Source organism: Molothrus aeneus, chromosome 24 (genome assembly GCF_037042795.1).
Source record: "Molothrus aeneus isolate 106 chromosome 24, BPBGC_Maene_1.0, whole genome shotgun sequence".
NCBI classification, from domain to species: Eukaryota; Metazoa; Chordata; class Aves; order Passeriformes; family Icteridae; genus Molothrus; species Molothrus aeneus.
In genome coordinates, this window is record NC_089669.1 from 5,598,746 (window position 1) to 5,613,112 (window position 14,367).

Genomic DNA, 14,367 nt, shown 5'->3' on the forward strand with positions numbered 1-14,367 from the left:
GTGCAGCGTGGTTTAGGTGCAGGGATGGTTCAGGTGCAGGGGTGGTGCAGGTGCAGGGATGGTTCAGGTGCAGGGGTGGTGCAGGTGCAGGGGTGGTGCAGGTGCAGGGATGGTTCAGGTGCAGGGATGGTTCAGGTGCAGGGGTGGTTCAGGTGCAGGGATGGTTCAGGTGCAGGGATGGTTCAGGTGCAGGGGTGGTTCAGGTGCAGGGGTGGTGCAGGTGCAGGGGTGGTGCAGGTGCAGGGATGGTGCAGGTGCAGGGGTGGTTCAGGTGCAGGGATGGTGCAGGTGCAGGGGTGGTTCAGGTGCAGGGGTGGTTCAGGTGCAGGGGTGGTGCAGGTGCAGGGGTGGTGCAGGTGCAGGGTGGTGCAGGTGCAGTGGTGGTTCAGGTGCAGGCTGCAGGGATGCTGAGGGTGCTGGGGTGCAGGTGTTTGAGGGGTGCAGGCAGTGTGGGCAGTGCTGGGTGGGGGAGATGCAGGGCACAGGCGTTGCAGAGGTCCTGGGCTACTTGAGGGTGCAGGGTGTGATGAGTGCAGGAGCACTGGGGGTGCAGGTGTGGGGTGTGGCAGAGCTGAGGGCCAGCAGCCAGGGTGGCACTGGGGCATGGGGGTGCCAGGAGCCCTGAGCGATGCCACAGAAGCTGACAATTCCCACCTGCAGAATGGGACACAACCCAAAGGCACAGCTGCCTCAAAGGATGTTCTGTGAGACCTCTACCCAGCCTGCTGCCTCAGCAGCCTTCAGCCATCAGGCTCAGCAGCCTCAAACCCCTCTTGCTTTGGCCCTGCTCAGCTCTGCTGGGCTGGGGGTGCAGAGCTGCCCCAGGGGTGTGCTGGCTGTGCCTTGGCTCTGCTCTGCTGGGCTGGGGGTGCAGAGCTGCGCCAGGGGTGTGCTGGCTGTGCCTTGGCTCTGCTCTGCTGGGCTGGGGGTGCAGAGCTGCCCCAGGGGTGTGCTGGCTGTGCCTTGGCTCTGCTCTGCTCTCCCACACCGTGTTGAGCACTCAAGGCTGTGCCACACCAACAGGGCTCATTCCATCCACATGGGATTTGAGCCAGGCCTAAAGCAAGGACTAACACACCAGGCTGTTTGCAATTCCCTCACAGCAGGTCCTTCATTGCAGCAGTTGCTGGTGCTCTGTGAGAGGCAAAGTGCTGAATCCACTGCTGGGGCTGCCTGAGACAAATGGGTGTGCACAGGAAATGGGGAAACCTGGTTAGGGCTCAATTCACCTCACAGCCCCTGACAATTAATGGTGGGGAAGTTTCCCTCATGTGCTATAAGTCATGGGGAAGCTGACTTTATTTTTGGAGACAGAAAGCATTTTGCTCTCCAAGCTGTTGCAGCCTGCTCACGATCCCTGTGCTCCTAAAGGGAGGCCTGAGGAAGCAGAAATATCATTATTTTCTGTAATCACCCCTTCAGAACTCCTCATACCAGTGAAAAATTCATCATCCCCTAAATCTTGCATGTAATTTCTGCTTGAAGATTATAAATTTTTTAATAGAATCAGAGGATTGTTCAGATGGGAAAAGTCCTCTAATATCATTGAGTCCAACTGTGATCCCAGCACTGCCATGGTCACCACTGAGCCATGTCCATGGTGACTCCACCACTGCCCTGGACAGCCTGTGCCAGGGCCTGGCCACCCCTTTGGTGAAGAAATCTTTCCTAATAGCCAATCTAAACTGTACTCAGTGCAACTTGAGGCTGTTTCTTCTTGTCCTGTCCCTGTTCCCTGAGAGCAGAGCCCAACTCATCCCAGGTCCCCGCTCCTGTCAGGAGTTGTGCAGAGCCACAAGGTCCCCCCTGAGCCTCCTTTTCTCCAGGCTGAGCCCCTTTCCCAGCTCCCTCAGCCCCTCCTGGTGCTCCAGACCCTTCCCCATCTCCACTCCCTTCTCTGGACATGCTCTAGCACTTGAGGTGCCTTTCTTTTCATGAGGGGCCCAAAACTTTACCCAGCATTCGAGGTGGGGCCCCCAAAATACAAGAGAAAAACAGATTTTTGAAACATTCCAGCCCAAAGAATGTCCCTACACCAGTTTGGGGCTTCCCCCCAGCATTCCTGTAGCACTGAAGCTGTTAGAGATTGCTCCTGGATGTTCCTGCAGTCCCTGCCCATCCAGTGCCCAAACCAAACTCACCCCTCACAGCAGGGACTACAGCTCAGTTGTTGACCACCCCCCCCACACTGGGAGACATAAACAAATGAGTAAAATAGATCATTTTTATGCACCATCCCCACTCCACCCGCCCTATTTCCCTTATTCTCATCAAGGGGAGTCAGCCCTGAAGGTTTGGGGACATTTGGCTGTTTCCCAGTGGTTTGAACCAGGGTCCCAAGCCCTATTCCCTGCAGAGGGTCCATGGTGGCACCTGCAGGGGTCACCCAGCAGATCTGGTCCCTGTGGCTGTACCCTTGCAGCACTGTCCCAGTGGTGTCACCCCACGGTGGCCATGCCAGAGCTGGTGACTGGCAGAGTCCTGTGCAAGAGCTGGCACCACCCCAGGGCCTCTCCAGACCTGAGAGCCCCAGAGCTCTCCAGAGCATGTTTGACATTCCCAGCAGGGTTTGATGTGGTTGCTCAACCAAATTCCTTAAGGAAGCAGAGCTCAGGGCTGTGCTGGGTGAGGGGAGGCTTTTCCTGCTGCTTCCCTGGCTGAGTTTAACCCTGGCTTACCAAGGAGCAGCACCAAGAGCTGTCACTGCCATGTCCCTCAGGGTTCCTGGTGCTCCCAGCCCCCAGGTCAAGCCTCCCTCTGGCTCTGGGTGGGTGCTGCTGTGGGCCTCATCCTCTGTGGGCTCCCACCTGCTGCAGGTGCTCCCATGGGGCCTTCTTGAAATCCTGGCACCCCAGTGCTGCCTGGAAATGTCAAAGTGTGCCCTGAAATGTCTCCTTTCCTTGGTCACTGATTACTTGGAGTCCAGGGGTGCTGTTGGAGCCTGTGGTTACCATCACTCACCTGAGAGCAAAGCTGTTACTCATTACTCAAAATGCTGGATTTTGGTACATGCTCTGCCTTTCCAAGGACCTGCTGAAGCAGTGCTGTGTTTGATGGCATTGAAACTTTCCAGCAGCTGCAAGTGAATTTGGAGCATTCTGGGTCTATTTACCACCACCAAAGCTGGTGTGTGCCACAACAGTGATATCTGCCACGTGGACACCATGTTTTGTTCCTCCCATTCCCGTGAGTTGTTGCAAGGGGAGGGAATGGACTACCAGCCTGGAAAACCCCAGGCCAAAATTACAGTCATGTGCATAGGACAAGATCTTGTATCTTTATACCTAATATATTTTCTTAGATGTAAGAAAGGTTTCACAAAGAGGGAGGTGAGGCCCTGGCACAGGCTGCCCAGAGAAGCTGTGGCTGCCCCATCCCTGGAGTACCCAGGGCCAGGTTGGACTTGGAGCAGCCTGGGATAGTGGAAGGGGTTGGTACTAGATGGACTTGCAACCCAAACTGGTTTCTGATTGTGTGGAGGAAGGACTTTTCCTGAGCCTTGGGGACATGGTTCTCAGGATGCTGTAACCAGGGCCCCAGCTCTGCCTGCCTGGGCTGTACCTCCCCTGGAGCACAGGAACACCTGTGGGGAGGATAAGGACACCTGGGACCATACCTGGGGTTTAAGTGGGGGGCTGAGGAACAGCAGCAATCTTGGCTGTGCTGAAATCCCTGGCTAATTCAGGGGCTTCATGCTAGCCCAGGGCACAGGGAAGCATGAGATTTTGGAGAGATTCTTTTCCTCTATCTGCTGGTACCCTGTGCTCTTTATGGACTGGGTGAAGCAGTTTCTCAGGACACAGCCAGAGCAGCTCAAACCTGTCACAGCACATGTCACAGGTGAGACGGCCATGACACACAAAGTGTCACCATACAACATCAGAAGGCTTCAACCCATACAGAGTAGCACCACACCACTTCAGAAGGCTTCAAGCATCAGCCCTCCTTGCTCTTTAGCCCAGCCTTTTACACCCTCATGGTTCATGCACTGCACTGTGTGCCCTCTGTTCCCTCTGTGGTTGCTCAGCACACCTGGGCACTCCATGGCTCAGTGCTGTCAGTGCTGCTCACCTGCTTCTCACAGCTGCACCCACTGGGGATGGGGCTGAGCCAGCCCCACTCCCAATCACCCCAAACTGTACCTACACAAACCCTGCTGCACCTCTGACATGGGGTGAGCCCAGGGAGGGTTTGGCAATAACACAGGGGGTGGTTCAGGGGGTCAGTGCACAGAGGATGGAGAGAACTCCCACAGGGGCCAGGTAAGTGTGGAACAAATGGAGCTGGTAGAAACTGAGATCAAAAGGCAGGAAACCTGCTTAACTGATCATAATCTGCATCAGACAGCTGAGCTGGAAAAACTCCCAGCACCTGATGGGTAATCTGGGAGGAGGTGCCAACACCCCTGGCCAAGTATGATCCTGGTGCTGCTCCTGCATGCCTTGGGAGACCCTCAGGCAGCCCTTGGTCTGAGCCTGCCCTGAGAGCTCTCCTCTGGACAGCAGATTGAAAGCAAGAGGAAAATGGTGTGTGTCCTGCTGTCCAGGGAGTGCAGAAACACTGTCCAGGTGCAGTTTGTAAGTCTTCAACTTCTCCTGCCTGATGGCAGTGGGCAAGGAAGGACTTGAGGAGGGGGATGCTGAATAAAACCTGTCTCACAACTCAAACCTCTATGGGTGCCTCAGAGACACCATTAAAGGTAACAGTGTTACACCAAATTACCTGAGAAGGCAAAGTCCTGAGCCATGCATTCACCTGCAGGGAGCTTACAAAGCTCCACACCTCTCTGAGTGCCTGAGCATCACACAGGAGTCCCACAGAGAACACAATTCCACCCCAAATCACCTGGCTGGGCAGGCTGGGGCTTGAGGAAGGGCTGACCTGGCACTAGAGCAGGGGGATTTCTCTGCCAGGGTGATGGAAATGCAGCAGGCAAAAGGATGTCACTTGAGATCTGCCCCTTTTCCTGCTGCTGGGCCAAGAAGCAGATTTGTTCCTGGTGCCAAGGGAGGGAAGTGAGCAGGGAAGACCATTGGGCAGCAATTCAGCTGCATTTTGGGGAGCCATGGCATGGGGAAGGAGTAGGTCATGCACATGTCTTCCAGCAGGAAGATTGAGCCTTTCTTCCCTGCATCTCACACTGGGTCATGTCAGGGCTCATGACATTGGTGGGCACAGACTGGGCATTTCCCATCTCCTTCCCAGCCCTCACTGCCCAAGTGGGTGTCCAATGCCCAATGGCAAGGGCAGCTTTGAATACCTTCATAGTACTTCAAAATACTTCCCAGAGTATTTCCATCTCCATGCTTTATGACAAAATGTTTTTCCATGTTCTATATTTCTGCCTCTGGATTTATCAGTTAAAAAGACAACCTAATAAAACTCAAATATTATTTTGTTCTGATTTCAGAAAAAAAAACCCCAAGAATTCAAAATCCCCACCCTCATGTAACAAAAGGCAATTGGAAACACATCACTTGCAAACTGCACTTGGGAATCTCCCCTGCTAGAGAGAAGGGAGGTCTGGGTTGGATATGGGGGAAAATTTCTTCCCTGAAAGGTGCTCAAGCACTGGCACAGGCTGCCCAGGGAGGTGGTGGACTCACCGTCCCTGGAGGTGTTCAAGAAACAAATATACATGGCAATTCATGATGCAGTTTAGTGGGGTTTGATCAGAGGTTGCACTCAATGATCTTGGAGGTCTTTTCCAACCTTTATAATTCTATGATTCTGCTCTGAGGCTGTTGAGAAGGTGTTGGCTGAAGGTGGAGAGGAAAGCATGCTGTGGAACGCCGTTGGTGGCTGTGCACCAAGCCATCAAGGTGTGTCTTTAGCAAGAAGAGTTTAGTGGTGCATGTTTGGAGCAAGCCCAGCCCTGCCCACAAAGGATGCACAGCCAGGACAGAGGCTCTGTTTATTTCAGGGTAGTTCCACCAGTGCTGTGTCTGACAGGGTGGACATTTGTGTGCAGCTGAAAGGCAAACCACACTCCCAGCATCTGCCAGCTGCAGTTCCTCCACATAACTTGCTCTTCTGGTTCAAGATCTTGCACCTCTCAAAAGCCAAAGCTGCTTTCTGTGGGTGAAATCTGCCTGGAGCCAGCAGCAGTGGCCACCTGGAGCAGCCAGTGCAGCACCTCACCTTGCTGCTCCCCAGGCTCCAAAGCCACAGTCGGGGCTGGCTGGGCTGTGCTCATCCCGAGGGATGCTCACGCTGCTGCTCTGTGGCCTGGCAGCATCAGGAGGGGTTTTTTTGGTGAAGGTGTCCCCGAGGCTGGTGCAGGAGAGGTCCGAGCAGGGAGCCACAGGCCCGGCGGGAGCCCTGCGCTAGCGGGCTGCCCCCTCTGGCAGCTGGGAGGCGTAGAGAGCCAGCGTGTGATGGAGGAACTGGTACTGCTCGCTCGTCTGGATCATCCCACCTCTGCAAGGGAAAGGCAGGGCCCACTGACACTTCACAGACACAGAACCCTGCTCCAGCTCTCTGCTCCCGGGGCACAAACATTTCCACTGCACCAGCCATGTCAAGATGCCTCTGAAACAGGCAGCAGAGCAGCCCAAAGAATAGAGGGGTTCAGAAGCATTGCTGGGCTGTTCAAAATGAGATTGGCAGCTGGTTTGGTGCTAATTTTCACCTGTACTTCTTGAAGAGTAGCCAGGTGGAGTGTTTCTGGATTTAGTGGCTGAGCAGGGCGGGAAGAGCAGATGGCTGCCAGGTTCACAGCCCCTCTCCTCTCCCTCATGTCCTCATGTCAGAGCTACAGCAGCTCTGACTGCAGAACCAGCCTGGCACTGGGAATTGTTTGCTATCCACACACCTGCATCCCCCAGGCACCCTTCTGGTTTCCAGCAGAAACAGACCCTGTGCCCCCTGGGATGCCCATCCCCGTATCTCTGCCACATCCCTCCCCCAGCCCTGCTGTCAGGCTGGCACCCAGCAGGACCCTGCAGGGAGCCCCCTGCCCTGTGTACCCACCTGTCTATGCGCAGATGGCACACAATGCCCAGGATATCCACCTCCCCCGTGTCCTGCAGCTGCTGGCACCCGATCCTGGTGGCAATGAAGCAGCCGGTGCGGCCGATGCCCGCGCTGCAGGGCAGACACAGCTGTGAGCACCTTCAGCACCCACTGCCTGCACCTGCATTGCTGAGCTGGTGCACTCCTAGATTGTGATTTCTGCCTGGAGGGATGCTGGGCTCCTGGCCCAAGCTGCCAGACCAAGGTTCTGAGCCGGGCACCAAAGCCATGGGCTGGGGTCACTCTGCCATGGCAGGGAGTTCTTGCTGTGTGGCACAGCCCGGCTGAGGCTGCTCTGCAAGCACAAAACCATTCTGTGCCTATCCTTGTATCCTTGTGCAGTGCAGGGGGGCTCTGCAGCCCCTCCCCTCCCAGCTGGGCTCTAACCCCAGCACCAGGTTTGCACTCAGCCTGCAGCAGTGCATGCTGCACATTCCCTAGGGACACACGGGTGCTGTGCTCCACTGTCCCTCAGCAAGGAGAGAATAGGCAGAGGCCACCTCCTGCAGGAGGGCTGTCCTGAAACATGGCCACATCCAAGCCACAGGCCATGCTGGGCAGCACAGGGAGCAGGAATGGGACAGGTTCAAAGGGATCACCTGGTTCCATCTCTCTGCTCAAGCAGGATCTTCCAGAGCTGGAGCTGTGGGTGTAGGGTGGGGCTGGTGGCTGGGTCCCAAATGCAGACCCCTCCTGCTCCCACCCTGCTGGACCCCAGTGCAGGATATGCCACTCTAATGCCACCATCGTGCTGCCAGGACAGGAGCTGCTGATTGACAGCTCTGCTGGGGGTGGCTGTGCCCTGGGATTCCTGCACCACCGTGGGACCTGTATGTGAGGACTCACAGGGGACTGACCCTGGGGAAAAGCACAGACAGGGCTCAGGGAGGTGCAAGCTCTTACCTGCAGTGCACCACGATGGGCCCTGGGCTGGCTGCAGTCTGCAGAGCCTCCTCCACCTTGGCCACCAGGTGCAGCAGGGGCTTGGCTGACTCAGGCGTCTGCTGGTCCGGCCAGGAAGGGAAGAGGATGTGCTTGACCTTGCGGCATTCCTTCCCAAGCTTCTCCAGCACAGGACAAAGAGAAATGGGGATGTGAGGGCACGGGCCAGATGAAATGGGGAGTTCAGCTCAGCAGAGCTCAAGCAGCCCATACCCATCTCAGCCACTCTCCTCCTGAATCCCTCTCTGAGCCTCTGCCAGACATGAAGGAGAGACCCCTGGGCCAGAGCCAATGGATGTGTCCCATCCCAGAGGGTGAGAACAGATGCAGTGTTCAAATACTGTCCCAGAATCCAGGCCAAGCAAGCCAGATCCTTCAGGCTGGTGTCAACCCAGGGTGACACAGAGCCCATGGGGCAGAGCCCAATGACACAGTGCAAAAACACCAGGCTGGTGCTGCTCTGCCCAGCTGAGCCCTTCTCCTCTGCACCCCAGGGCTGGCTCCTGTCCTGATCCCTCCCAGCCTCCCCAGGCTCTGCACACCCCTCCTCTGGCAGGGCCCTCCTGAGAATCATGAACCCTCCTCTTTCCTGTCACAGAGCATTGCCATCTCATTGCTGAGAGCTCTCAGCCCAGAGATGCCAGGGGTGTCAGGTTTGTTTTGTGACAATGAGTATTTGGGCTATTTTTGAGATTTCTAGGGCTAAAGTAATGCCTAGGGCTGTTACAACCAAGGCAGTTATTTTAATGGAAATTGGTATAGTTGTTGGAGGGGTTTTTGTGGGGATAATAAATGAAGTGATATTATCAGGGGCACTGCTGGGCCCCAGGTGCTCCCTCTGTGCCCCAGGATGAGGCTCAGACCCACCTGGATGGAGAGATCTCGCACCACGTACTCCACACACTCGCTCACCCCCTGCACGTGGATGGTGAAGGGGCCATAGGTGCCCTCCTTCTCGGGCCAGTAGTGGACACATTTCTGGAGAACAAGGCAGGTTTGTGGCTGTGGAGATGCTCAAGGCACCCAAGGACCCTCGTCAAGGATGTCTGAACTGTGCTTGAGTCAGTGCTGGTGAGAGGGGTCCTCACCTTGGGGAGGTAGAGTGATACAGAGGGAAAGCAAAGAAGGGATAGATCCCTACCCCTGCACCCTCTCCCATGCCCTGCCCTGGCTTTCAGGCCCCAGGGATGCATATCCCTGCTCAGCCCAGGAAGCTTCCAGATGCAGCAGGACCCAGGGCACAGGGAGAGAAGGGAGAGAAGGGAGCATAGACATGGCCAGGAAAGAGTTTCCAGTTCTCAGTTCCCCCAGGCAGGTGCTGTTGGCTCCCATCCCAGAAGCACAAGCAGTGGGCAGCAGTGCCCTCTCCCCTGGGCTGGATCCCCTGGCTGAGAGCTCTGGGGGGCCAGAGGGGCACTGCTGCCCATTGCTTCTGCCCCATCCCTGGGGGCTGCCCTAAACCCTTTTTCCAGCTTTAACCCTTTATTATCCAGCTGGTAAAGAGTGCCCAGAGCACACAGCCATGTGAGGAGGAAAACCAGATAGGGCCAAGGCTGCAGCCCTGGGGATCTCCTCCTCCCCTTGTGATTCATCAGGGAACCCTCTGAGACAAAAGCACAGTGAGTGGGTGCACAGCCCCACATTTGGCCTCACCCAGCCCTCTGCTGCCATAGCACCCCCCTCCCGCTGTGCCCAGGGCTGGGCAGGCTCCCTGGTACCTCCTTGCGCTCCTGGAGCTCGGTGATCATGACGATGAGGGGAGCCTCCTCCTGCCACACCATCTGCCAGAAGTCGCTCACGGTGTTCAGCAGGGGGCCCTGTGTGGCGATGTACTCCCGGGGCCGGCCCGCGTAGCCCTGCCGAGCACAGCCCGTCAGGGACCGGGGCACCCTGAGGGCACGGGGCTGTGCCCAGCTCACTCCAGCCCCCACCATGCTTTTCTCCTTCACGCTTTAGAGGCTGAGCTACACGTGCTGTTTCTTACTAAATCTGTCCTTAAAATGCTTTTACAGATCTGCTGAGGAGCCACCAGGCATCCTCCCCACCCCACTGGTCCCATCACCCAGGAGCAAGTCCATCCTAGCACACCCAAAGTCACTGTCAGTGTGGCAATAGCTGATGGATGCCTTGGCAAGGCAAAGCTCACACAAGGAGCTGCACTCCTCACTAGGGGCATTTCCACAAGGACAAGCAGGAATCCCTGCTTCACAGCTCCAGGCATCCTCTGTCTCCAGACACTTCTCCTGGTATAAAATTGCCAAAGGTACAGAAAATCCAGGCCTTCCCAGCAATCTGTTAATGCTTTGGTCTCACAAGAAGCTGCACTGGGCCAGCTAAGGGACAGGAATGTTTTCAGGAACGTTTTGCAGAGCCCTATTTTCATGCCTTGAAATGATTTATTTTTCCTAGGAAATGTGATTTTCCATTCAGGAGTGTCATTCCCTGGGGGTATCAACCCTGGGAATTCCACCTTCCCCCCACAGCCATGCTCAAAAGCATTTCATGGAACACCTCAGAAGGAAGAGCAGCAATCCCAGGTGGGGCTGATGTGATCAAACACCTGCAGAGCCCTCCCAGATTCCTGCTCCTCCCAGGCATGCCCAGGCAGGCTGGGTTGCCAATTTTCTGATGTGCCCACAAATTCCTGCACTGCTACACCTCTGAGGAATCAAGGGGAAGGAAGGGGTCAGGAAATACCAGCTGCACACAGGGGGGTGTGGGCACAGGTGTGTGCCACAGGGGTGGGCAGTGCTTGTGCATTGCCAGCAGTCAGGTGAGACAGAGAGGATACAACAAGAGGGGGAGATGTTGGAGTTGTGGATGCTGAGAGTTTTAAACTTTCTGTGCTAACAAACTCTGACCCCTCAGGGGAACACTGTTTGACCTGGGGCTGTAGAGAGGGCTTCAAAAGCTGATTGATAGCACTAGGATTATGAGTTCAGTTAGAAGTGTGTAATATCACTGAGTAGAAAACTTAGAGTTTTAGAATACAATGATATATCTAGAACTAAAAATAGAAGTTTTAAAGCAGTTACTAGTCCTTCTTCATAAGTTTAAGTAGTGTTTTGTAATTAGACAAAAAAGCCCACATTGTAGACTTTGATAATTATTTGAGTTATTGAGCTAAAAGTGAAAATAATTTAGGTGTCATTTTTTAATTAAATAGTTTAGTTTTAAAAGATCTTTTAAAGAAAAGCCCAGCATTCCTGGGTGTCCCACACCTGGGGTGTAGGGACAGGGTGGCAGTGTCACCTGAGGTGTCACAGCTCCTCTGCTGCCCGTGGGCAAACTGCCCCTGGAGCTCCCAGGAGCTCTGGGCACAGTGCTCCTGTCCCAGGGAGCTTTCACCCTCCCTGCTGGGTGCTGCTTGCTGCTGTGGGTCTGAGCCACAAGCAGCACCAGGAAAAAAATGCTCCTGACTGCCCTCCAGCACTTTTTGTGGGCTGCTTTTCCACGTCCTGCTTTCCCTCACTGCCTCACTCACAGCACCAACAGTCCCCCCTCTGCTTCCCTGGCCCTGGGCAGCCCCAAGGACAGGGTGCTGCAGTGAGATCAGTGGCTCAGCCAGGGCCCTGGGCAGCCCCAAGGGCAGGGTGCTGCAGTGAGATCAGTGGCTCAGCCAGGACCCTGGGGAGCCCCAAGGGCAGGGTGCTGCAGTGAGATCAGTGGCTCAGCCAGGGCCCTGGGCAGCCCCAAGGGCAGGGTGCTGCAGTGAGATCAGTGGCTCAGCCAGGACCCTGCCCCAAGGGCAAAACTGGCACCTGGCTCACAGAGATCCCCTTCTGGCAGAGACTGCAGCCTGGAAGGGTCTGCACAGGGATGGAATCAAAACCAAGATGTCTAAGTAACACCCTAAGGTCTGGGGATTTCTCAGTCTCTGGAAAGGAACCCCACCACGTGCCAAAAATAAGCCACACCCCATTTTCATTAGTTCCCTTCCTGGGAAATTGCAGCAAGCTCCCTGAGCAGAGAAAAAAATCCCAGGATAAGTGAGGTTTGAGGATCTCTGAGCTGCCATAACCTGCTGACACAACTTGCCTCCCATGCCTGTGCCAGACCATGGACCAGTGTGTGAGGAGCAGATGGAGAAGCCACTGCCAGGGAGCCTTTTGGGGTGCTCAGTGTGCCCAGGAGCAGAGAGCAGCTCCCTCATGAGACTCTCCCAGCACAGGAACAGCACATCTGCCCTGTGCAGATGGAGCCACATCTCCAGCTCCAGCAGGAGTGGCAAGTTAAGTCTGCAGCCCCAGGGCAGCCACAGGAGAGCAGGTGACAGTGCCCCAGCATGTGTGAGCAGTGTGGCACCTGCAGCCTGATGCCCTGAGAGCCCTGGGCTGCAGCCCTGGGAGAAGAGGACACTCACTGTGATGTAGTTGGCATTTATGTAGCTGTCTTCCTCCTGGCTCCCAGCCCTCCTGAGGCAGACCCGGCTCTCAGGATCTGAAAGATGTCACAGGTCTCACCCAAGGGTCTGATCCTGCCCATCCTCCCTGCTTCAACCCCAGGGGCTGGAGGCTGAGTCCTCCTACTCCATGCCATGCCCAGAGCTGTCTGCACCCTCCCTCAGGCATGTTCTTGTCCCACTTTAGCCTCAGCCCAAACCTGCAGGTGCCATAGTGAGCAGATGGGGTGACTCACCTGCAGTGATCCCCTGGACATCCACAGAACCTTAAAAGATCTTGTAAAGAAAAACCCAGCATTCCTGGGTAACTAGAGCCCAGCTGAGCCCCTCCACAGCACCCTCAGCCTTTACCCTCTCAGGACCATGCCCTTGGGACATGGAAGGCCCCAGGAGTGCTGCACACCTGGGTAGGAGCAGCTCCCCATGTACCCCAAGCACTGCGCACACCACGGGCAGAAGGAGCAGCAACAGCACCCAGGGATGCCCACCCCAGTGCCAGGGCTGCTCTGAGTCACCCCTCACCCACAGGCAAATGGGAGGCAAAGGGACACAGTGGCACCTACTGGGGAGAATGGTTTTGTATCTGTCCTTGAAAGCACGCCCAGGGATTTCCAGCTCCTCCGGACTCACAAAGTTGGGTGGGATTTTCTGCAGGGGGAGAAAACAGCCATGAGGAAAAGCCCATTGCTGCCACTTGTGTCCCCTGCTGGTGGCAGACCTGGCTGCCCAGCAGGGCAGAGCTGGCCCAGGGGCATCAGCAGAGATGCCAGCTCCTGGGCTTTACTCCAGCTGTGGTGGAACTCCTTCCAGAGAGGCAGTGCTGGGAGAAGAACATGGCATGGGAGGGCGGGACAGGGTTTTGCAGGGACCCCAACAGGACACGTGTGCACCAGGGACCAGGTGGCACCTGGGCATCCCTCCCCTGTTTGCCCACACCTCCTGCCCTCCCACTGGGGCTGTGGGGCACAGCTGGGCTCAGAGCCTGATGTTCACCCTGTTCAGCCCCACCACTGCCAGCCCCTGGCACCCCTCCTGTGAGGAGGGAGAGGGAAAATCGTGATCATCGCACCGAAAACTCCTCCTGGAGCTGTGCCAGGCTCTGGGCGTGCTGCTGGAGCTCCTGTTTCCTCAGCACGTGGCTGGATGTCCTCAGAAACTTCAGTGTGATGTCCCGTGGCGTGCAGACAGGCTGGATGGGCTCCACGTTCCCTAGAGAGCTCATATCCAGCACTAGTGACACATTGGAGCCCCTCCTGCAAGGCACAGGGGTCCCTGGCTGACCTACTGCCACCCTGGGGCAGAAGGACAGCCCACCACACTGCATCATCAGTTAAAACCACCCCACACTGGGCAAAGGCCAGATGGAGACCCCAGCAGATGGGGAGATTGAGGAACAGGAAGTAGCTGAACATTTTGCCTTCCTGCTGGGGAGAAAAGTCCCCTGAAGGACTGAAGGTGTTGGGATTTGTCCTGGGCTGGGTGAGTGCCAGGGTTGCCTCTGCACTCAGAGCTGGCAGCTGCAGGCAGAGGGCTGGCAAAGGAATGTCAGGGGAGCCCTGGGATGAGCAGTGCCATGGGCACCCCGAGGCACACTCACCTCTCCTGGAGTCGCACGTGCTTCTTGGCAGGGGGACTGGGCTTCTCTGCCTTGTCCATGTCCTCTGCAGCTGCCTGGGCTGCCAGGCTGCCCCTATGAACTCTGGAGCACACCAAGCAGGCTTGGACCATGCTGCAGCAAGCACAGAGCCCTCGTCCTGAAGCACAGCAGGGCCACACAGGGGGCTCTCAGCTCCTGGGAGAGCATGGAGCCATCAGAGGAGAAGCAGCTGGAAAAGAAAAGTCAGATCTGTGAGACACCACAAGGCTGGATGGAGCCCCCACAGATGGTCTGCAAGCAAGGGATTTTAAGTGCTCAGTTGTCCTGGAAGCAGGACCCCAGCCCCTGTATGCAGGCAGATATCCTGGAGAGCTCCCAGCACTGTCACCCTCCCTGCAGCACTGCAGCCCAC

General features: G+C 56.2%; 1 protein-coding gene across 1 annotated transcript; it reads right to left on the reverse strand.

The window, feature by feature from the left end:
• Nucleotides 1–6,272: 6,272 nt before the first annotated feature.
• PTPN7 (protein tyrosine phosphatase non-receptor type 7) lies at nt 6,273–14,086 on the reverse strand. Its single transcript, XM_066565331.1, has 9 exons — nt 13,956–14,086; nt 13,428–13,611; nt 12,922–13,006; nt 12,320–12,396; nt 9,675–9,812; nt 8,824–8,934; nt 7,918–8,075; nt 6,973–7,086; nt 6,273–6,420 (listed from the first exon to the last, which is right to left on the reverse strand). The coding sequence occupies exons 1-9, from the start codon at nt 14,084–14,086 to the stop codon at nt 6,327–6,329; spliced, it is 1,092 nt and encodes a 363-aa protein (XP_066421428.1). The 3' UTR covers nt 6,273–6,326.
• Between the last annotated feature and the right edge of the window lie 281 nt (nt 14,087–14,367).

What these genes read in the sequence shown, in the direction of transcription:
- PTPN7 (XM_066565331.1), bottom strand. Translation starts at nt 14,086, where the DNA reads ATGGTCCAAGCCTGCTTGGTGTGCTCCAGAGTTCATAGGGGCAGCCTG. An exon ending in TAAATGCCAACTACATCACA is followed by an intron (nt 9,813 to 12,319) that starts GTGAGTGTCCTC and finishes TGTGCTCGGCAG; the next exon opens with GGCTACGCGGGCCGGCCCCG. An exon ending in AGCTCCAGGAGCGCAAGGAG is followed by an intron (nt 8,935 to 9,674) that starts GTACCAGGGAGC and finishes CTTGTTCTCCAG; the next exon opens with AAATGTGTCCACTACTGGCC.